This window comes from Coenobita brevimanus, chromosome 14 (assembly GCF_032717465.1).
Source record: "Coenobita brevimanus isolate Jiangsu-jjx chromosome 14, ASM3271746v2, whole genome shotgun sequence".
NCBI classification, from domain to species: Eukaryota; Metazoa; Arthropoda; class Malacostraca; order Decapoda; family Coenobitidae; genus Coenobita; species Coenobita brevimanus.
The window spans coordinates 16177727-16201682 of NC_136967.1; the positions used below are offsets into that span (position 1 = coordinate 16177727).

The 23956-nt window shown below is 42.6% G+C and overlaps 1 protein-coding gene across 1 annotated transcript in view; it reads right to left on the reverse strand.

The window, feature by feature from the left end:
- Positions 1-23956, reverse strand: part of LOC145390009 (uncharacterized) — a 297119-nt gene that overhangs the window by 141411 nt on the left and 131752 nt on the right. The window contains exons 10-11 of the mRNA XM_080265104.1: positions 2997-3177; positions 2647-2870 (exon numbers count right to left, since the gene is read on the reverse strand). Coding sequence (XP_080121230.1) covers positions 2647-2870; positions 2997-3177 — 405 coding nt within the window. The remainder of the gene's footprint in view (positions 1-2646; positions 2871-2996; positions 3178-23956) is intronic.

The window sequence follows — 23956 nt, forward strand, 5'->3', positions numbered from 1 at the left end:
GCTAGGCAAGTTGGTCCTGACATTTAAATGATAGTGACCAGCCTCACTCATCCGTGAGTGGTATTACGTGAGCAGTAAACCCAACCACCCCTTGGATATACCCTACACAGGCTCAATCCATCTGGAGCATTTTGATTACCCACTAAACCACCAGGTGCACTAATTTGGTTATATAGTTACCACCCAGTGTAGTACAGTAAACTCGCCCCGAACACGTTCTTGCCTAACGTGCTCGCAATTATACACGGTTAGTGCTGGGATATGTATAAGACAACGTAAGATTAAAGAACCAAGACGAAAACTATAAATTTACGCAAGAGAGGACTTTGAAAGGCCAAATCCTCGAACATCAGCTGAGCACGCACGGTTTGTTTTGATCACGTGATGTGATTCACCGTACTGCTTTTCCTCAGTGCTGTATTTGTAAGTTAAATATTTACAGTACTGTTCTGGTAAGTTTATGTGCAAGTTAAAGTATTATTAAATAACGTTCAAGCAAGAAATAGTCTCATAACCAGCTTTCTGATAGGCGTCAGAATATTACCTTTTTTTATTTGTGTTAAATATTTGCTGTACTGCTTTTCCACAGTACTGTAATTGTAAGTTAAATATTTACTATTCTGGTATGCACTTGTAAGTTAAAGCACTTAAGCAGTGAATAAAGCCTAGTAACCAGTTAACCTGATTTATAGATTACACACGATCGGTGGGTTCCAAGACAATTCACCATCATGTCAATTCCCCGTCAGGACAATTCGCACCCTGGATGATTCCCCGTCATTCTATAATTATACTCATATTAATTAATCAATACTTTAATAAATATACTTATTATTAATTAATCAATACTTTAATAACTATATTTCTGGGGGATCCATCAAAGTCTATGTTGTCTTGTTATTGCTGTGACGGCGAACTGACTTGACAGCGAATAGTCCCGAAACCATTTTGCTCCATAGACTCCCTAAACGTGGTATTTTGCTGTTATCTGCCATTGGTAATCAATATGAAGCACTTTAAGTGGTTAGAAGGTTTATTTAATGTTATAACTACAAATACAGTACTGCACAGCAAAACTTCAACATACAAATACGTAAACACAAGGCAACATTCCGACGCTGATTGGTTTCAGCATCGGAATGCTGCCTTGTGTTCACGTATTTCTAAGTTGAAATTTTGCTGTGCAGTACTGTATTTGTAAGTTATTACATTAAATAAACCTTCTAACCACTTAAAGTGCTTCATATTGATTACCAATGACAGATAACAGCAAAAGACCATGTTTAGGAGATCTAGGGAGCAAAATAAGGAATAATTGAAACTTAAGCGGTTTTGCGCCGAACGCGCCATGTTAGGAACAAAACCCACGCATTGGGGGCGAGCTTGCTGTAAATGGTTTCCTGGTGTACAGGAAACCATTTGGCTTGTCACTCAGTGTAGAGTCACCCATAGGCAAAAGGAAGACGAAAGAATGAAGGAACGAAAGACAGAAGAGGGAGTGTAAAGTCACTCATAGGCATAAGGGGGAGGAAAGAATGAGGGAAAGAAAGACAGATAGGAAAGAATAGAGGAAAGGGCAGACGCTCAAAGCAGCACTATATCGAGTGGGTGGACGGTGAGCGCCCTCACCTACCAGTTATACATAAACATTTATAAATTAATTTTACCTCCTTGTGTCACTCTACTTTCCACTTCTTTTGCACATTTACCTCTCTTTTCTGTAACTGCACCCAGGTACTTTACCTCCCTCACATCTCCATTCACTGTAACATGAGGAGTCACCTCTCTCAACGACCATCACTTTACTGTAATCCTATCCACATTTACCGTAAAGGTATGATGCTCAGATACATCTACAAAACCCTCCATAAGTACACCAAGCTTTTGTCCTATATTTGTAAGCAGCACTGTATCACCATGAATCTCAGATTTGCAATCATCATCATCATTATCATATGGACCTCCTTTCCCACCTTAGGGCAGGGTAAGGAGTAGCAAGACAGCACATGTTTCCCCAGTCCAATGGACCATGCTTCCATTCATCCATCATTCATGCCCCTGGAATCCTGGCTGTATCTGATACGTCAAAAACTTTCACCACATCCTGTAACTTAACATAATCATAACCGATTGAGTCAATCCAGACGCTGTTACATTAAAAGGGGTGCCAAATCTCTCATCATGCACTTCTTCTCACGATATTTATCCAGCCAGCTCGATCTCTTGTTAGTACCCTAGCCTTACCGACTTCCATACCTCGCTTCCTCACACACTCATCCACCATATCCCTCCACCTTCTCCCTGGCCTACCTTGCTGCCTCCCTCCTTCAAATTCGCTCAGATATACTTTTCCACCACTCTGTTGTTATCCATTCTCTCCACATGACCATATCATCTCAGTACACTCTCTTCGATTCTGGTGTCCACAGACTTCCTTACTCTGCATCATTCATGAATCACATTATTGTCATGTACATAATACAGTGGCTGTAAACATCATTTCTCTATTGAAAATTTAATAAGACTCTGTGGAGCTTATTGTACACTACTGTAACATCAAACACATACAAAAAAAAATAATGGGCAGTACTGTATGGTACAGAAGGTACATATCAATATGAATAAATACAGGACGTGTAAACAAACCTTAAACTGGAGGTATGTGATTTTGGTGAGATTGGTGGTGATGGTGGGTAAGGTGGCTGAAGTGAGACCTTTGTATACTGCTCCACTGGACCAGTCTGTAGCATTTCTATATCTAACTCCTCACCAGACTCATCTGAGGCTGGGTCACGTGCCAATGGCTCATAGGCTTTAGCTGGAACCCAACTGCTAGAGGTGGCATTCTCTTTGTTTTCACGGTAGCAGTTCTGTAAGACAGTCATCAACAATGAAGCTAGGATATCTTACAAGTACACTAAGGTTTCTATACAAGCATGGATTATTAACACAAAGCACATCAAAAAAGAAATCTACCTGACAGGTAAGTAACTCACAGGACACAGGAACTTGGCTGAACCACCCTGTATGATGTTGACAGCAAGTGGTGGGGTATATGTGCATTCAGGATGGAAGAGACACAGGCACTTAACACATTGAAGACAAGGCACTGTCCCACCTCCAAGTGGACAGTGGCCTGTGCAGTGGAAAGTCTTCTGGCTTGTTTCACTCGTCAACCTGAGTATCAGAATGAACTGGCTTGGTCTTGGGTTCTGAATTGCATTTACATACAATTAAATTATAAAATCATGTAAAGACTCTCTCTCTCTCTCAACTTTTCTTTAATAATTTTCTATACACTATGTCTATCTATCTATTGCCAGACGCCTCAATCCCGTTTGGGGTGGCCACAAACAAATCGCCTCCAAGTCGCCCTGTCCCCCGCCATTTCACTGCCCTGCTCCCAACTCACATCCCCCTCTCTCATATACCTCTCCACCCCATCCCTCTATCTCATCCTCGGCCTCCCCCTCCCTCTTCCCCCCTCCACCTCACTCACATACACTCTCTTCGTCAGTCTTTCACCCTCCATCCTCTCCAAATGGCCAAACCACCTCAGTGTTCCTCATAACGCTTCCCATCACATCCACATCACAACGGTCCTTTATATCCTCATTCGTCAGGCTGTCTCTCCATGTGACTCCACAGGCTCCTCTTAAATAACTCATTTCCACTGCTCTCACTCTTAGCTTGTGCCCTTCCAACAACGTCCAAGCTTCACTTCCATACGTTAGAGTTGGTATCACAATACTGTCATGTAGTAACTTTTTCACATCCATGCTCACTTCCCTGTTTCTTATCACTGCTGTCAAAGAACCAGCAACATTTCTTCCCTGCTGTACCCTATGTAAGGTTTGATATTAATCACAGTGCTTTTCACTCGTGTAGGAAGGTGGCTTCCCAGGCTTGATGTAATAACTTCAGGTGATTTAAAGTCATTTTAAGTTTCAAACATTTTATACAGAAACTGTATGTCAAATTTGTAATGGTTATGGAATATGGAGTGTATTAGAAAAACTTCTTTCTGCTGACTCAAAAGGCTCAAAAAGTTTGGTGCCTAAATATCTAAGTATTCCTATCACAGTACATATTACATAGGCTCTTTTTATTTCCCGTTGGCACAGGCAGATATCAAGATCACATCATTACTGGAACAACAACAACTCCTCCTCCTCCTCTTCCTTCCCCTCCTCCTTCTCCTCTTCCTCCCCCTCTTCCTCCTCCTCCTATGTACTTGGACCAATATTTTTTATTATCTACATAAATGACATAGATGAGGGTCTAAATAAAGTAACCATATTTGCAGATGATATTAAAATAACCAGTAAAGTAACTTCAAAGTTACAGTGGCAGCAGTTACAAAATGACCTTAACAATTTAGCAAGCTCAGCAGAAAAATGGCAAATGAAATTCAACATAGAAAAATGTAAAGTACTTCATATTGGAAGTAGCAATGTCCACGCAAATTACAAAATGAACAACATCCAGTTACCAAGTACAGTGAGTCCTTGATATACGAATGGGATAGGGACCAAAAAAAACTTTTGTAATTCGAAATTTCGTATATCAGAACGATCTTCCCCATTGAAATATACATATAAATGTGGGGATACGTTCCAGGACCCCCTTGGACCCCCACCTAAACGTTACTCCCCCCTATTAAATAAGCAATACCTGGATACAACTGTAGAGAAGGAGGTGGCCATATTCTTGTACATCTTTTTCTTCGTCACAATCCCAATGGCAGAAACAACAAGGCCTAAAGCACGCCCAATCTCCGAAACTCCCTGCCCCTCCTCATGGGGTCTTATAATTTCCAATTTCCTTTCCAGAATTAGAGTATGGTGCTGCTGCTTCTTTGCAGCGGGCTCCCCCAGTGCTGGAGATGATGCAGGGCGCTTGGTAGGCATGGCAAAACAATACAAAAATGTGAAGGGCTGCGAAAATATCCTCATGTACAGCGAGCCTGTGAGGAGAGGAGGGACGTGGACTCAACTGAGAAGCGCGCAAAAATTTGCTTACCAGAGAGGGGTTATTCGTTTTCTCTCGGCAGGGAAGTGCAGCGCTATGCACCGTGCCCATTTTAAATTTTTCATACAGTGTTCCATTAACCCCTTCATAGCTGCCAGCCTTGAACAACGCTTCACTGTTTCGGTGTCAATGACGTTGAGTTAGGGTATTATAAAAAACTGTGAACAATTACGGGAAGGGAACGAAGGTCACTGGTGTGTGTATATGACTCTACCATCCCACCAGCCAGGTGTTTTCTTCACTCCAGATGTATTCGCCAATGCTTACATGCTTATGTTACATGCGCCCTAATTCTGAGTAAGTTTCTTTCAGCAAGAGAACATAATTTACCACCCTAAAAATAGTCAGAAAAATATAGAAGACAAACTAGAGGAATATGAACTGAATTGGTAAGGTCTTTAGGCTGTAAGATTATGGGTTTTACCATTTTAAGAGATGATATGGAACAAAAATGTTTATAATCAGAAAAAAATTACTCTTTCGTCCCACATATTCTCGTAGGTTAGCATTCAGTTCCACATTCTTCATTCGGTATCACTCTTCCCAATATATTTTGGACTGACTGAGCACAGTTATTTCTGCTCCTTAGTGTACATTTCCTACTCATTCTTTTGTTTGTTCTTATGTGTATGTGTGAAAGAGAGAGGACTGATACAAACAATAATGTAATCCATTATCGCTTTCATAGTTGCTGGCCTTGAACAACGTCTTACTGTACTGGTGTCAGTGACGTTGAGTTAGGGTGAGCTATAAAAAACTGCGAGCAATTATGGGAAGGGAATGAGGATCACTGGTGTATTTACACGACCCTCCTTCACCACCTCAAGCAGTCTGGCGTTCACAGTTCACTTCGTCCCAGATGTTTTCGGCCGATGTATACATGCTGATGTAACACGCATCCTGATTTTATTAATTCTTACACGAATCATAGCAAATCACAGGATGGGTTTGGGGGGGGGAAAGCCAGGTGAGCCAGACGAGTCTTTTCACATATGTAAGAAGAAGAAATTGATTTTTGAACTTTGAAAAAATGGTCCCAAGGCCGACCACGGGAGCACACAAATATCTGAACCCACAGCCATTGAGGGGGCTAAACATAAGTTTTACTTTAAGCAATAAATGCAACTTACCAAATCAGTTCTTCCTGATAGTCTGTTATATTTTTCAGATTATTTCTGGGTTGGTAAATACAGTAAAAGTTTCTTATTAAATCTGTTTCCCGGTCATTTTTAGCTATTCTGGTGTGACAACTGTTGTTTATTTCATTGACATAATGGCGGAATGGACTGTTCTTCCCTAAGTGTTTAACTGAACCTGGCCTAACCGAGCTTATCTGTACCTAATAATTTTAACCAAACCTAACCTCCAGTTGGGAAATTGGGAAACGATATCCACCTTTGAGCACGCTGAGTTTCTTCCATTGCGCTGGAAACGATCGTAGGGGAAAGTGACGTTAATAACGGGAAGGAAATTTTTCAGCAAGAAAAATAATTTGCCAAACTGAAAGTTGTCAGAAAATTACAGAAACAAGCTGGAGGATTATGAACTGAATTGGTAAGGTCTTTCTGCTGTTTCCAATGTACAATGAGAGACACGAGTATCTTCCCAAAGTCCGACGAATATAGCGTGGAAAAATTGAACCATTTGAAACATGCACTTGTAGAAACAGGATTTTCATTTTATTTCGCCTGGTGTAAATTTTCTTCAGACTGAGCTGGGAAGATAGTTGTGTCTTTCATTGTACATTTACCGGTAAATAAATCAATCTAACAGTACCTGTGTTTTATTTCTGCCAGATTAATCGTGATTTCAGACTATTCATGCACTTCTTCACATAATATAGTCTGGATAATCGGGCTATCTCTGCATTTCCTTTCGTATCGAATATCGATTTTCATATAATCGAGACAGACATTTTCGTACTGTGGAATTTGTCCTATATTAATCGATTTCATACCATCGAAAATTTGTACTTCGGGTTTTCATATTTCGAGGACTCACTGTACAGACAATGAAAAGGAGCTTGGTGTGATAATATCAAATGACCTAAAATCCAGTGAGCAGTGCACCGAGGCAGTTAAAATTGCAAACAAGCTGGTGGGTTTTACTGGAAGAACTTTTGAGTTTAAATCGGAAAATGTCATACTTGCCTTGTACAACTGGCTAGTGCACCCCCATCTCGAGTATTGTGTGCAATTCTTGTCTCCATACTACAGAAAGGACACAGAAAAATTAGAGAAAATACAGCAAAGAATCACAAAAATGATACCACCACTGAGAAACAAACCACATGAGGAACGCCTTGAAGAACTTAAAATTATTTTGGCTAACGAAATTCCAGGTTAAGAAATGACGCTATTGAAGTTTTCAAAAACATGAAGAGATATGACAACTTAGACATGAATAAATATTACGATATAGACCGGTCGAGTCAAACCAGGAGTAATGGCTGAAAAATTATCGGAAACCGTTTCCAATCCCATGAAGAAATATACTACTTCTTCAACACTGTCATAAATATCTGGAACAGATTACCCTCAGATACCGTGAACATATCTCGATTAAGACATTCAAAAAGAAAATAGACAAGTATTTGCAAAAGAATCCTAAGCTGACTCTTTTTCTGTCTGAATAACTTACTTTTACCAGCTATGTGTAAATCATTCCCATTTTGTCAACCAGACATCTTTCTGCCCCATACATCAGAGGGAATCAGGCTACCCTTCTTACACAACACTCACATCCACATTATATCACACTGCCTTAAACCAGCTATCCTTTCTCCATAAAACACCGATCTTGTACAGTACCCTCGCGTCCAACATGCGTTAGTCCAGCACGATTCGGGTCCAGCACGGAGAGCAATTAATTAGTATTATGTAATACGATTTAATTACTGCAACACAAGTGTGTTAGCATAACACGCACAGAGCTCCGAGAAGTGGGCGAAATCCGCAGAGTTCACTCTAGCACGATCATACCCGGTCCAACACGGTCATATTAGACATTCCCATGATGATGATAGCCAATGAAAACTTATGATCAAGTAGCCTTCCCCGCCCGCTATCGTGATGTGATCGTGATGCCGCCCAATTAAAAACGCTTCTGGTATCACGTGATGTTTTGTTTAAATTTCTCCCGCCACAGCGCCACTCAGTCGCATAATTGCATTGGAAGGAGCTTTTTTCTTGCTGCATTTTCTGCCCTTGTTACTGCATTTTACCCTGCTCATGATGCCTAGGAAGCCTTCTGAGAACCCCAAGAAGCGTCGGCACCTCCCGCAGGCCACCATGCTAGAAAGGATCGAGAGGAAGAAGAAAGGGGAGAGGAAAGTTGACACTGCCAAGGCCCACGACATGAATGAAGCCAACGTGATCATAATAAAAAACTAAGACAAGATCCTGGCAGCCAAAAGGTTATCACACGGCACTTCATACCAGGTTTCCCGAGGATACGATGGTAAATCGGAACGGTAACGTGGTAAAATTGCCGACGATACCACGGGCATTTGGAATTCAGCTAGATGGATTCCTGCCAAGCGTACGACGGGGAAAACAGTGTGACCAAAACCCAGGCGACTTGACAGAGAATGTATCGTACTACAGCATGTAGCCTGACACTGAATACATATTAATATTTTAGAATAAATATCAATCGTTTTGAAACCCTTCTCATCGGCGTGCGTACCAGTTTATAAACAAAGTTGCTTCTCCTTATTCTCTACCGAGTCAGCGACAGCGATCACTTTCCACAGTCACAAGACGGGGCTCTGGCAACAGTGTGAGAAGCATGCACTTTGCCAAGGATTACAGTGCTAGGACAGGCAGAAGCAGGATCTTCCATGGCTGTGGACAAAGATAGTGATTCTGAGTGTGATTTCAAAGGATCTATGAGGGAGGTGGAGGAGGAGCAACAGCCATTACCCGCTAGTGACGCCAGCAGCCATCCTCCGGGGACCCAGTAGGACTACCTACAGCCTTGGATACCACCTTCCATTCCCAGCAAGCCCACCAACACTATCCTCAAAGGTTAGTTATCATTCATAGCACAGTATCATTTATTATAATTACAATAGTACCAATATATGTATAGGTATATGGTAGGTATTTAGGGTGAATTTTCCGAGGGTTGCTGACATAATTCATTTTTCCCCATAAGCTCTATTGTTAGTCCAACACGTTTTTTTGGTCCAACACGTGACCCATGCATGACAATATTACCATGCTGGACGCGAGGGTACTGTACAGTAATTACATATCATACACATTTCACAACACATCCCTGTTCCCCCCACCCTCCCATAAAATGAACCATGGCTACTGCTATACTGTGAATTAGTGTGGTGGTTTCTTGGATGAACGCCACCGGTAGGGCTGGGTCGTCTGCACAGGGCCCTCCCGGTTGTCATCAAGCAACTGTGCCACCTTCAGTGTTGCGGTACCCCAAAACTACTCGTCAGTGCCATAAAATTATCTTCTGCAATATTAGGGGACTTCACTCCAACATCAACTCTGTTCACAATTACTTCCAGTTTGAATCCCCAGATCTGCTATTTTTGACAGAGACTCAAGTAAGCTCCTCCTCTAATTAATCTATCTATCTATTGCCAGACGCCTCAATCCCGTTTGGGGTGGCCACAAACAAATCGCCTCCAAGTCGCCCTGTCCCCCGCCATCTCACTGCCCTGCTCCCAACTCACACCCCCCTCTCTCATATACCTCTCCACCCCATCCCTCCATCTCATCCTCGGCCTCCCCCTACCTCTTCCCCCCTCCACCTCACTCACATACACTCTCTTAGTCAGTCTCTCACCCTCCATCCTCTCCACATGGCCAAACCACCTCAGTGTGTTACTCATAACGCTTCCTATCACATCCACATCCACATCACAACGCTCCTTTATATCCTCATTCGTCAGCCTGTCTCTCCATGTGACTCCACAGGCTCCTCTTAAATAACTCATTTCCACTGCTCTCACTCTTGACTTGTGTCCTTCCAACAACGTCCAAGCTTCACTTCCGTACGTTGGAGTTGGTATCACAATAGTGTCATGTAGTAACTTTTTCACTTCCATGCTCATTTCCTTGTTTCTTATCACTGCTTTCAAAGAACCAGCAACCTTTCTTCCCTGCTGTACCCTTTCAAGCACTTCACCCTCCAAACCTCCATCCTTACTCATCACACTATCCAAGTACTTAAACGTACTCACATTTTCCAATTCCTCATCATCCAGCCTCGCTGTACATTCACTGACTTCACCTCTCTCAAAGACCATCACTTTACTCTTCCCTACATTCACCTTTAGGTTCCGTTTCTTACACACCCTCTCAAACACATCCACCAAGCCTTGCAGCTCCCCTTCGTCTTCACTCAACAACACAGTATCATCTGCAAACAACAGAACAGGGAGTTTCCAAACACTATCCTCTCTCACCAGGGCCACTCCAACATCCAGTACCCTACCTTGTACCTCTTTTATTACCCCATCCATGTAAAGATTGAACAACCATGGAGACATGACAAATCCCTGTTTCAACCCAACTTTGAAAGAGAAAAATTCACTTAGTTCACCATCCACACGCACTGCAGCCTTCGCACCATCGTACATACTCTTCACAGCATTCAACAACTTCCCATCTACTCCATATATTCTTAACACTTTCCACAATCCTTGTCTATCCACCCTGTCATATGCTTTCCCCAAATCCATGAAAGCCGCATACACCTTCTTTCCCTTCTCTAGAAACTTTTCCACTAAAGATCTAAGAATGAATATCTGATCTACACAACCTCCTCCCTTCCTAAAGCCTCCCTGTTCTTCTACAACTAATTTCTCTGTTCTTTCTCTAACTCTGTCAATAAGTATCCGACCATACACTTTTCCTATTATACTAAGAAGACAAATGCCCCTATGATTACCACACACTTCTTTTTCCCCTTTTCCTTTGTACAAGGGAATAATTATACCTGACTTCCAATCCTCCGGGACTCTACCTTCCTCCCAGGCAAATCTGCACATCTTCCACATCCATTCTACTACTATCTCTCCCCCATGCTTCAGCATTTCACCACACACTCCATCAATTCCTGGGGCTTTCCCCGATTTAACTTTCTTCACTGCTTCCACAACTTCTATCCTACTGATTTCTTCCTGTCTTCTCACCTCCCTCCTTCTCCCAGCCATTCCCCAGCCACTTATACTCGCATTACTTCCATCCTCTATGTTCAACAATTCCTTAAAGTGTTCTCTCCATCTGCTCACTTTTTCTCCCTTCTCCACTAGTAATCTACCATTTTTATCTTTCACTCCCCTGCTAACTTCATTTCCACCCTGTCTTACTCTTTTCACCTCTTTCCAGAACATTTTCTTACAGTCCCTCCACTTTACACTCAAATTCCTTCCAAATTCCTCATCCACTCTCTTCTTACTCTCTCTTACTAATCTTTTCACCTCTCTCTTTCTTTCTACATATAACTCTCACTTCCGCCTCTCAACTTCTTCCACGCCCCTATTTCTCATCCATTCATTGTATGCTTTCTTCTTTTGTGCCACAGCCTGTCTCACCTCTTCAGTCCATCACGCTGTTCCTTGCACCCCCCTCCGTCTTCTCTTCCTTCCACACACCACATCACATGCTGCACATATTTCTTCTGTAAATATCCTACACACACCTTCCACGTCTCCCATCTGCTCCAATTCATATTTGCCCAATCGTTCCTCCACTTCTCTCTTATACTCTGCCTTTTTCTCATCCTCTTGTAACCTTTCCACTCTCCTTGCAACTACTCCTTCCTCTCGTCTTTCCCTTCTTCTATTCCTCCATCTTACTTGAATTCTAATTCTGGCCACCACCAAGCAGTGGTCAGAAAGTCCACTTCCCCAACCTCTATGAGCTCGTGCATCCATTACACATCTTCGTATCCTTTCATCCACACACACATAATCAATCATTGCCTTCCTTTCATTTAGTTCACCACCCACTCTTCTCATCACTCGCCATGTATACCTGTGGATCATTTTATGCCTGAAGAGGGTATTGGCTATCACCAACCCCCTCCCAGCACAAATGTCCACTAATGCACTCCCATTCTCATCTATCTCAGCAGGCACACCCCACTCACCAACTATTCCATCCACCTTCACATTCCCAACTTTACCATTCATATCACCAATCAATAACACTCTTTCATTCCTTCCAAACTTTTCCATGCACACTTCTACATTTGTCCAGAACTCTTCTCTAACTCTTCTAGCACGATCTTCCATTGGCGCATACACACACACAATCGCCCTCATTTGTATTCCAACTTTCAACTTTACCCACACAATCCTTGACCCAACTGATCCATACTGTCTTATGCTCTTCTTCCATCTTTTACTCACAACTATACATACTCCTTCCTTTGCCCTCTCATTCTCACCTACTCCTGCACATATACCCCATCCATACTCCCATTCTCTCACACTTTCTCCTCTCCATTTTGTTACAGTTATTCCACATACATCCACTTGCGCACCCTCAAGCACCTGGACAATCTCTCTCTCTTTCATCTCATCATTCGCTCCCCTTACATTCCACGTTCCGATAACCATGTCTTTTGTCCGGTCCTTGGTCGTCATCGTTTGGTCAGTCCTTGTCCGAGGCTTATTGTTTATTTTTCTAGTTAGTTGTTTTCCGAGGAGGGGCACTAACCCTCTAATTAAGCTAGATTTTATTTTCCTGGCTATATCTTGAAAAAAAAATTCAGATCCAAAGGAGGCATATGTTGCCTTGCTAAATCAAAAATTGACCTGGAGGAGATTACTAAATTTAATTGTCCTTATTTCAACTATCTCATATACAAATTAAATTCTTTTGGTAAAACTAAGTATTTCTATTGCATTTATCATTCCCTAAATGCCCCTCCAAAGCCAAGTTTATTTGACTCTCTGTCTTCACAACTAAGTGTCCTCAACATTAATACTGCATCATAAATTACTATGCTGGGTGATTTTAACCCGTCACGTCCCGAGGTTTTCCACACCTCCGACATCCCCCAGTCCCGAGGTATTTTCGAAAAAATTTTTTTTGGCTAAAACCTTCGCTTTTGGTGAGAAACATCGAAAATTCATAGAGAAATCGCTCACCTGAGGTTTAAAATACCCAATCCAGGTAGGAGTTCCTCCTTACCTGACTGGGTTTTCTAACATGCTGGCACCAAAGAAAACGAGTTCTATGGGAGGGTAACTATTTTATCCACTCATAAAAGGTATTTATTTATTTATTTGGTACGAATGTATATGTAGCATGAGAGTATATTGGTTTTCAAGCAGTAATAAAGGTATTATAAGCATTGTTTCACTCACTAACTAATCACCATACCTGACCTTTTTTTGCCACATCACCTGATCATTATTTCTGGCTGTTTCTTCTTCTAATGCTATGTAAACATTGTCCCCCACATTGTCATCGATTGGGGAATGACTCTGGCCCTGAATATCTTTACTAGCCAGGTCACTGGTAACAGGTGAATTGCCGAGACAATGGCGTGAGGGGGGGAGGGGGAAGGTTATGCGGTGTAAGGCATTGTCCCTGCTTGGCATCTTGTAGAGGAATAGAGGAAGGTGTCCCATGTATACATACGAAAAATCACGCGCGAAAATTGAAAATTGTGCAAATTAGGGACCTTGCAATTGCACGACGTACTGGTACGTCGCCGGGACTGGCAAATGCAAATCGTTGCAACGTACCCATACGTCGACGGGACGGGGCGGGTTAATGTCCATGATGTTGAATGGCTCACTTATTCAGCCACAACTGATGACTCTGGTTTTGAATGTGAGCTATTTGCAGACTCATTTAATCTCACCCAGTTGGTCAATCAACCCACCCATGTATCAGACAACCCCGATCAAAATCCCCACCTATTGAACTTGTTTCTAACAACCAATTCAGATCATTATAATGTCGAAGTGAAGTCCCCCCTCGGATCCTCTGATCATTGTCTGATACAAATCACCAGTTCAACACCTACCACACCCTCCTGCTCTGAACCTCTAGTGGTGACTACATGGCACTACAACAGGGCAGACTGGGAGGGTCTCCAAAATTTTTCCATGGATGTTTCTTGGACCTCCTTTTTCTCTCAAAATGCAAGCTCCACATTGGGCTACATACAGGATTTCATTAAAGTTGGCATGGCAACATTCATTCCCCCTCATAGTTACAGAAAAAGATGTAATTCACCTAAATGGTTCGACCACAATTGTGCTAGAGTAACAGAACATAAAACAATAGCCTATAACACTTACTGAAGGACCAAAACTAAAGAAGCCTTTAACTATTACAGAATTATCAGAAACTATGCCAAAACTATTATCAACCTTTCTAAATCAAACTTTCTTCACAGACTAGCTAAAAAAAAATACTAAACAACCCAAATTATTACAAAATTTTCCAGTCTACCCTTAATTCATTCAAATATGTCTTCACTACCACCTCTTCCATTCCACCATTACAGTCCCCCAATGGAAATCTACTGACTCACGTGGAAAAGCCTACCATCTTGTTGATATTTTTTCAACAAACTCAACTCTAAATACAGAAAATCACAATATTCCTGTACCTGATTTTGATTCCCCTCAAATACCCGCTTTCAAGATTCACATAAGATACGTACAAGCTGTATTACAGACTCTCTCAGTACACAAAACTACTGATCCAGATGAAATTCTTTCAACAGTACTTAAAAGTTGCTGCCCAGTGTTAGCTCCTGTACTGGCAAAATTTTCCACTTATGCATCTGCATCTCAAGTTTTCCAGCCTCTTGAAAATAAGTAAATATCCATCCTGTTCCTAAAAAGAAGGCCACTTCTGACACATCATGCTACAGACTAATCACTATAACTTCCGTTCTCGGTAAAGTTTTTGAGACTAATAAACAAACACACAGTTACGCACCTAGAAATCAATAAATTAATCAATGATCGGCAGAAAGGATTTAGACAAGAACGTTCAACTGCAGACATTCTTTGCCATTTTACCCATCAGATAAACAAAACAACAGATCAGCATGGTGAAACACACACAATAGCACTTGACATTTCAAACGCATCTGACAGAGTACGGCACCGAGCCATATTTTCTAAGATGTCACACTATGGCACTGCATCACTGGTTCCTCTAATTTCTTCTTACCTTCATAATAGAAAAATACAGGTAATGGTAGATGGAATTTATTCCCAGATTCATTCCATAAATGCTGGCATACCTCAGGGATAAGTGTGGGCCCCAACCCTCTTTCTCATTCATATAAATGACCTCCGATCTGTCACTCACAACCGAATACACTCTTATGCTGATGACTCGACACTTAATAGTTCTGTCACATTTAGTACCTCCTTTACACAATCTGATATTATAAATTCCCAAATAACCACAGCAATTTCTCTGAACCAGGACCTTTCTAAAATTAATTAATGGCAACAAACAAATCTGGTTTCATTTAATGCTCACAAAACTAAATACATTAATTTCTCCAACAGAAAGAATCCCTCAGACTCCCACATAACTTTAAATGATGTCAATATTCCTCTTTGAAAGCTGGGTTGAAACAGGGATGTGTCATGTCTCCATGGTTGTTCAATCTGTACATGGATGGGGTAATAAAAGAGGTACAAGGCAGGGCAGTGGATGTTGCAGTGGCCCTGGTGAGAGAGGGTAGTGTTTGGAAACTCCCTGTACAGATGATACTGTGTTGTTGAGAGAAGAAGGAGAGCTGCAAGGCTTGGTGGATGAGTTTCAGAGAGTGTGTAAGAAATGGAATCTAAAGGTGAATGTAGGGAAGAGTAAAGTGATGGTCTTTGAGAGAGGGGAAGTCAGTGAATGTACAGTGAGGTTGGATGGTGAGGAAATGGAAAATGTGAGTATGTTTAAGTACTTGGGTAGTGTGATGAGGAAGGATGGAAGTCTGGAGGGTGAAGTGCTTGAAAGGGTACAACAAGGAAGAGAGGTTGCTGGTTCCTTGAAAGCAGTGATAAGAAACAGGGAAGTGAGCATGGAAGTGAAAACGTTACCACATGACAGAATTGTGATACCAACTCTAACGTATGGAAGTGAAGCTTGGACGTTGTTGGAAGGACACAAGTCAAGAGTGACAGCAGTGGAAATGAGTTATTTGAGAGGAGCCTGTGGAGTCACATGGAGGGACAGGCTGACAAATAAGGATATAAAGGGCATTGTGGTGTGGATGTGGATGTGATAGGAAGTGCTAGGAGGAACACACTGAGGTGGTTTGGCCATTTGGAGAGGATCGAGGGTGAGAGATTGACGAGGAGAGTGTATGTGAGTGAGGTGGAAGGGGTGAGAGGGAGAGGGAGGCTGAGGATGAGATGGAGGGATGGAGTGGAGAGGTATGTGAGAGAGGGGTGTGAGTTGGGAGCAGGGCAGTGAAATGGTGGGGGAAAGGGCGACATGGATGCGATTTGTTTGTGGACACCCCGTACCGGTTTGAGACACCTGGCAACAGATAGATAGATAGACAGACAGAATATTCCCATATTCACTACAACTGATCTCCTAGGTGTCACACTAAACACCAACCTAAGCTGGACAGTTTATGTTGAATCCCTTTGCTAAATATGCTTCTAAAAAATTGGGACTTGTGTACAGAGTTCGTGAATTCTTCACTGGCGAGCAGTTGGCCACAAAATACAAAAGTTATGTGCATTCTCTGACTGAATACTGTTCGCCACTGTGGAGCGGTTGCACTGAGGCAGATGGACAAAATTCAAAGTAAAGCCATTAGATTAATCAACAATCCTGCCATTATGCAGGACCTTCCTCCATTATTAGTACGGAGAGATGTTGCATCTTTAGCATTATTTTACAGATATTTTTACTGTAAGTGCTCTGATGAACTTGCTTCAATTGTGCCTCCCCTTCACAATTTCTCCTGAAACACTAAGGGAGCTGGGAATGCCCATGAACTAACACTCTTCCCCCTTCAATGCAGAACCTCTGCTTTTCAAAATTCATTTATCCCCAGAACTACTGTAACCACTTGTTATATGTGGTATGCAAGTATGTTGTAAGTGTATTCTACCAGAAGTCTATAAGTGTTCTAAGTAGGGCGACGTGACCCAAATCCTTACCTAAGGTCTAGCCTGATTCAAATTTTGATGATAGACTGAGTTCAGAGGAGCACGCCGGCTTGATAGCCAGTTAGTAAGAGGACTGAGGCAAGTGAGGGTGGAAGTGTACAGCAGTGCTTAATACATTATCAGAAAACCACTCCCGGACTTTGAATTCACCTACAACTGATGATAAGGGGTTTAACACTTGGTGGACAGCGAGTGGAATAAATGTCATTTCACATCTTCTGCGGGCAATCTTGGCGCTATTGCCCACCTTGCCCATGCTGCTGTATCTCCCACGACGACAGCCTATCTCTGCTCCAGACTCCAGCCTTTTTTGCAGTCTTAGTGTGGTTCTCTCATGGTTTTGTTACGGGAATCTCCTTGCAGTTTTGGTGTGGTTCTGTTATGGGACTATCTAACCCATACCAACCCCCACCTACCACCACACCACCACATCCACAGTGAGCCTCCACCACTGCCCACACTACCTGCCTCAACTGCCAGCCCTGTGTAACCCATTATTACATTACCACACTGCATGGGCTTAGTGATTTATCCTCATAACCTCAACCAACCCTCCACTACAGAAAGTAGCCTCCAACTGCCACCTAATGCCATTGCGTCATTGTTTTCCCCCTACCAGCCAGCCCTGATGTCACGCAGAGAGCGTGACCACTCACAGACAGCTACATCACACCCATAAACTCCTATCAACTTCTCGCTTCACCCAGAGCCTGAGTGCCGCCCAGTTTCGTCACGACCTTCTCTACCCAATCAACGCCTTCTGTAGGAAGAAAGACTTAACAAGAGCTGCCTCACTCCATGGACTTGCCTTCATTCTACCTCCTGGCCTCGAATGAAACACATCTTACCCCAAGTATACCGTGAATATTTTATTGTGTGTGTGCATCTTCATGCATTTTCTTATCAAATTGATCGATTCCTTTCTACAGGGATGATGTGCTATCTCTATAGAATCTGATTATTTTATTCATTTACCCCTATTCATTCATTGCATTCTTCGTCCCTCATTATTTGTTCACTCAGAATTTCTCGTTCACTCACACCTACTTCGTCCCATTTTCTCCCAGTTACCTTCACACTTCGCTATACATAATACATTCATTCCCACTCATTGTATGTAAATCATTTTTCTTCATATGCTCTATATATTTTCATTCATTCACTCATTCATTTATTCATTCATTCATTTATTTATTTATCCACTTGCTCCCTCTTCTATTAATGACTTTTTTTAAAAGGGTCGATCTCTCCCCCATTGAATCTGACAGTGAAACTGATGATCATGTATGTGATGATAATGTAATGTATCTTCGTAGTGGCATATATTACAACAAAAATACAGTAATCCCCCCACTTTCTGATGTAATAGAGCCAAAACCATGTTCGGAAAGTGGGCCCCAGCCTCCTGGACTTGTACTTATGGACCCTAACCTACCCTGACTCAGAAAAACACCTATACAACTCCCTACTGGACATGCATAGCACCTATTTAAGACCCGAATCACACCAATAAGGGACATAAAAGACTGAAACAAATGCAAAAGAACCAGAGAATGAGGTTTTAGAGGTGAGTTTATACAATATTAAACATTCTGGGTACTTACAACAAGTCCCTGGCTCCTGGACTGGTTTCAACCACCAGTTTGCACTCCACAGTTAATCCTTTGCACTCTAAACTCTAATTTCTTAACACTGCACAACACTGTAAATTCCTGTGTGGTCTAGTGGCAAGGTATTGCAGTTTATTTACTGTTTATTCACAAAAAACGAGCACATGTGACTTCCATTACGATAAGCATCTGCTCTCGATTGGAGTTAGGCTGTGACTGTTGATGATGGGGTAACGGAGTTGCCAGATCGCAATGGCCACATGACCAAACTCCTCAATTTTCATTACCAAATTTAACTTTTCATTACCAAATTCATAAAGCTAGCATTTATTCTTCACTAATTATATATAAAAGTGGAAATTCATGTAACCACTCTTCTTATAATTAACAGCATGTTGATTATTTTCACGCTATATAGGCTAGCAGATTAATCAGAGAGAGCAAACAATCCACCATCTCCATCCTGTGTATCCTCACACATGTGAAAAATCCACTTGGTATTGCATTATTCTGATTCATCACCAAACGAATTTTTCATTACTAAATTGGCCCACATTTGGTAAAGAAAAATACCAAATGGCAACCCTGACAGGGGACGGGGGAGGGAGGTAGGAAGGAAGGGGTGAAGGATCCATGGTGTAACAGCTGTTCAGCACCGCAAGGCAATTTCAAATTACGGATGGGAAAAAATTCAGATTTTGGGGGGGGATTTTTTTCTTTTTTTGGCCATTTTTGGGTTCCAAAGGTCCAGGCCCACAATGTCTGGTAAGTGGGGTGTCCGGAAAATAGGCATCCGGAAAGTACAGGGATTACTGTACCATAACTCCTCTATCTACTACTATGACTACTCTTACTACTCCCACCACTCCTACTACCACCTATGCCAACCCTACCACCCCTGCTCCTAATTCAGATATATCGACACCAGATACTCCATCATCTTCCCCAACCGATTCTCTAGAAGTCATACAGCCTTCTCCACAGCCTCTGTCCTTAACTTCTACTACACATACACCATCACCAACCCTGACACACACCACTGCCACTGCAACAGTCCCTTCTCATGTACCGTCTCAACTTACTACAGTGATTACTTCTTCATTTTCGCAACCTCACCCTCTTCCTACGACGGTGAATCAGGACCACCCACCTCCCCAGTCCATATATTTGGACAATGGTAACCGCCCCAAATTTACAGGAGAGGACAGTACAGTCTCCATCTACGACTTCCTCAGACAGGTTGAAACAGACATTTGTAATTGGCAAATCACAACTGAACCCCTAAAAGTTTCTTATCTAATGGGTCGACTACACCAAGGCAGGTCAATAATAGAAGCGGCAATTCGTGAGGGGCACTTTGAAGATTGTCAAACACTCGATGCATGCTGCCAACAATTAAATCAGCTTTGTTGTCAACATTCCAAGGCCGCATCTCTCATTGGTTTGACTAATCTCCTCAAACAGATGGAAGAGGATATGAAAATACCTTTACAACATGCAAGGGTAATTTAAGCGGCCGCTGCGATGAAAGCAATGAGTTCTGAGATGCGCCAGTTGTTGCGTGGTACTCAGTGGGTGACTGCAGTTAGTGGCCAGCTTATGGTTACACTAGACAATTTTGAAGACTTGTGGGGTTACCTAAGATTTATGAACTAGCTCACAGATCACCAAAGGGAAATACAGTAGCCCTTCAGATTGGCTTTAATCCTGGTGACAAAATAGTTAACATCTCAAAGGCCATAGTGGAAAGATCAGGATCAAACGTCACCCACCAGGCCTGCACTCACACCTCAGCCTCTCACTCTGAGGGCAGTACTGCAAGAGTACTGCACACATCTGCCACTTCGTCAGATTACTCACGTTCGTGGTCAACTACGAAAGGCAAACCTACTAATCGTTCTCACTCGTAGTTCCGATCACCAGCCAGGAGTCATGAAGAATCTAATGTGCGATGGAACAAACAATACTTGGTTGTATGCTGGCACTGTGGTAACGTCAGTAATCGAGAGTCCAGCTGTGCCCACAAACAAAGACAATTTCGGTCACAGGAGCGAGAGCGCACGCCTTCACAATCTTGTCGTCTTACATGCAAATACCACAAGAATAGTACAACTTACTCCACTTACAAGTGTCGTTACCTTAGGAGCCGTCAGTCGGGGGAAGAGGAGCACTCGTATCGAAAGAATGTAACGTAACAGCAAAAGATACGCCCGTACCAAATAGTAAGGTAACAGAAGATCAACTCCCCATTCGCCAGGTGGAACCCATAACTTCTTTAGGCTTAGTTATTCTAGGATGGAGCGAACGGGTACAAAGCTCTTTCTTCATGGACACTTCATCTATGGTAAATTTGATCTCTGATACTTCTCTAAACAGTATTAGGAAGACAACTAAAAAGGTCGGGTTCTTCGAACCACCTGACATGAATGGCTCAGACTTTCAGGTCAAGGGAAAAGTCACTTTAGAGGCACAGTACAGTCACTATTTTCGCGATATATACTCTCGCGAAATTTCGTTTCACAATGGGAAGGGAATGTTTTTTTCCTAAAAGTCTCGCGATTTTCCTACGATTTTCGCAAGCCCCCGTATCTCTGCAGTTACTTGTTTTGAACCGACCATTGAGGATATCGAAAGAGTCAATGACAACAAGGTTCAGGAACCCTTACCTGTCCCATCAGGTGAGCCAAAATCTCGCCAAATCACAGACTTGCTGGCAACCACTGCTCGTTTGAAAGAGCAAATTGAGGAATGTGATAAGAGGACAGAGATCAGGGACACTTTCATCCCAATGGTGGACAGACTTCTGGCTAATTACAAGGACCTTTTCGATGCCAGAGTTCATGCAAGTCATCAGACTCTAATAACATCATTCCTGTCCTCTCGTATTCAACAAGTCCAGGCTTTGGAGAACATACATGCTGGGGAGGACGAAGGTGCTGTGGACAAGGACATTGACGACATTGGGGAGCTTGATGAGTTCCCATTGGATTTTGAAGCTTTGATGTTGAAGCATCGGAAAGTGGTGCTGTGGGGGACTCAACAGTGGTGGCAGGGAGCAGTGAAGGGGCAGGTGGTAACTAACCACTGCTCTCAGTCTCGGAACTCATCTTCAAGCCCCATTAACCCCTAAAACGCGGGTGTTTACAGTCGATCCCCCCCGAGTGGCGGGGTTATATCGCGGTCTGAGTACCTGTAGGAAAATATTCGCCAAAAATCAGAGATTAACCCTAGAACATTATACTTGGTATGGCAGATAGTACTTACATTCAGCTTTCTCCAGAGACAGGTGTTGAGCCTTCATGGACTACCCAAGGACTTGTGGAGACTTGCAAAGTTGGGTAACCAAATTTTCACTTTCACACCTCCAGCAACCCGGTTTCCCCTCTACCACAGCCTCATTCTGTCACAGTAAACTTTATACTACAACGTAAAGGTAGTTAGGAATCCGTATTTGTACAATAAGCACTGAAAATAAGGCTAAAATCAACGGAGCGTACGGCCGACATGCACTGTGGCGGCGGTCTTCCTGTCACTCAACAAACATTTCCATTTTCACAGCTAAAAACATGTATACTACATTATTTTCAATCATATTACTTCCCAAAAGATCACCACGGCGCGCTTTTTATTCTGCCTTACATCCGCCACTTTATTCTCGTTCCTGTCGGCCGCTTGCACTGACTGGAAAGAGCTAGAACTCACTATAATCTCACTTTGAAAGCCTGCAGTAAACTGATGCTAAACAGAGGCAAACCGTGAGAAAAAAAGCTAGTGTTACAACTGGGGAAACAAGCGTTTCCTAGTAGCATAAACTGCTTGTGAGAGGAGATCGCAGATTTACAGTTCTGAGCGCTCAGAGCGCTGCCATGTATCACAGCCAGGCTGGCCGGGCTGTGGTGGGGGGGGTACGGGGGGAAAACGCGATATTTGGCAACAACTGAGGTCAGTAGTGCAAAGGTAAAGTATGCTAGTTGTAGCTAGAGGGTGGTGGTACTGATAGACAATACCAGCTGGAGCCTGCTTGCCCGCAGTTGTTCAAAATTTACTAAAATCGCAAACGCGACGACCCGCCGTCCTGCCCTTATGGCCGAGCGTCGCAAACGCGACGATCCGCGTTTTAGGGGTTAAGCAGTTCAGCCTAATGGTCAATGTTAGTAAATTCTTTGTTAACTGTATGTAATTTATAGTAGGAGTATTGTGTCATTAATGGGTAGCTAAGGGGGAATGAGGTGACTGACCCCGGAACCAATTACCATTTATAACGTGTAAAGTATAAGCACGAATTTCACGAGTTTAACTTTCGCGCCGCAATTGCGGTACCAATTAGGCGCAAAAATTGTACTATACTATCACAAGCATTAGTTTCTTTACCCCCTGACGATAGCGAGGCAGAAGTCACAGTTGGCGACAGACCCAGCGAACAAACACAGATGGTTCACAATGGTCAGATATGCTTCAGTAGGACAGAGGGTTCACTAACTTGGACTCAGCATCTTTCACGCTGGCATGAATAGTTATAACAAAGTTTAAAGGATGTTCTTATATCATCCTCTTGTTAACCACAGCCACTGAGAAATAAGCTTCATGGTTTGAAACTAGGACACTTAGGCCACATGCTTTAGAGTATTAGACCGAAAATGAGTTGAAAGGGGACCTAGAATTATATCGAGAAATTACACATAAACAGTAATGCATACACTGAAAGAAACGCATGTGGGAATCACTTTACAAACAATAACTAATTCCATATTGTTAATGGCGGTGGGAGATGAAGGTAATATTGTAGTAAGACAGCCCCACCAAATCCCATGAAGCATTATTCGACTACTATAGACCGGCTAATGTTCGAATGCGTGGCCCATCTCCAACCGGGACTTAGACTCCGTTCTCGCCAGGGGGATAAAGAAACTAATGCTCGTGATAGTACAATTTGATAAAGCCTTAACACCTTTTGCCGCTGAATTCCACGTCACCAACGATCTTAACCCGCCCCATCCCGACGGTTTTTTTTTTTTTTTTTTGCTCAAACATCCGCTTTTGGTGAGAAACATCGAAAATTCATAGAGAAATCGCTCACCTGAGGTTTAAAATACGCGATTTAGGTACGAGTACTTCCTTACCTGACTGGGTTTTCTAACAGGCTGGCACCAAAGAAAACGAGTTCTATGGGAGG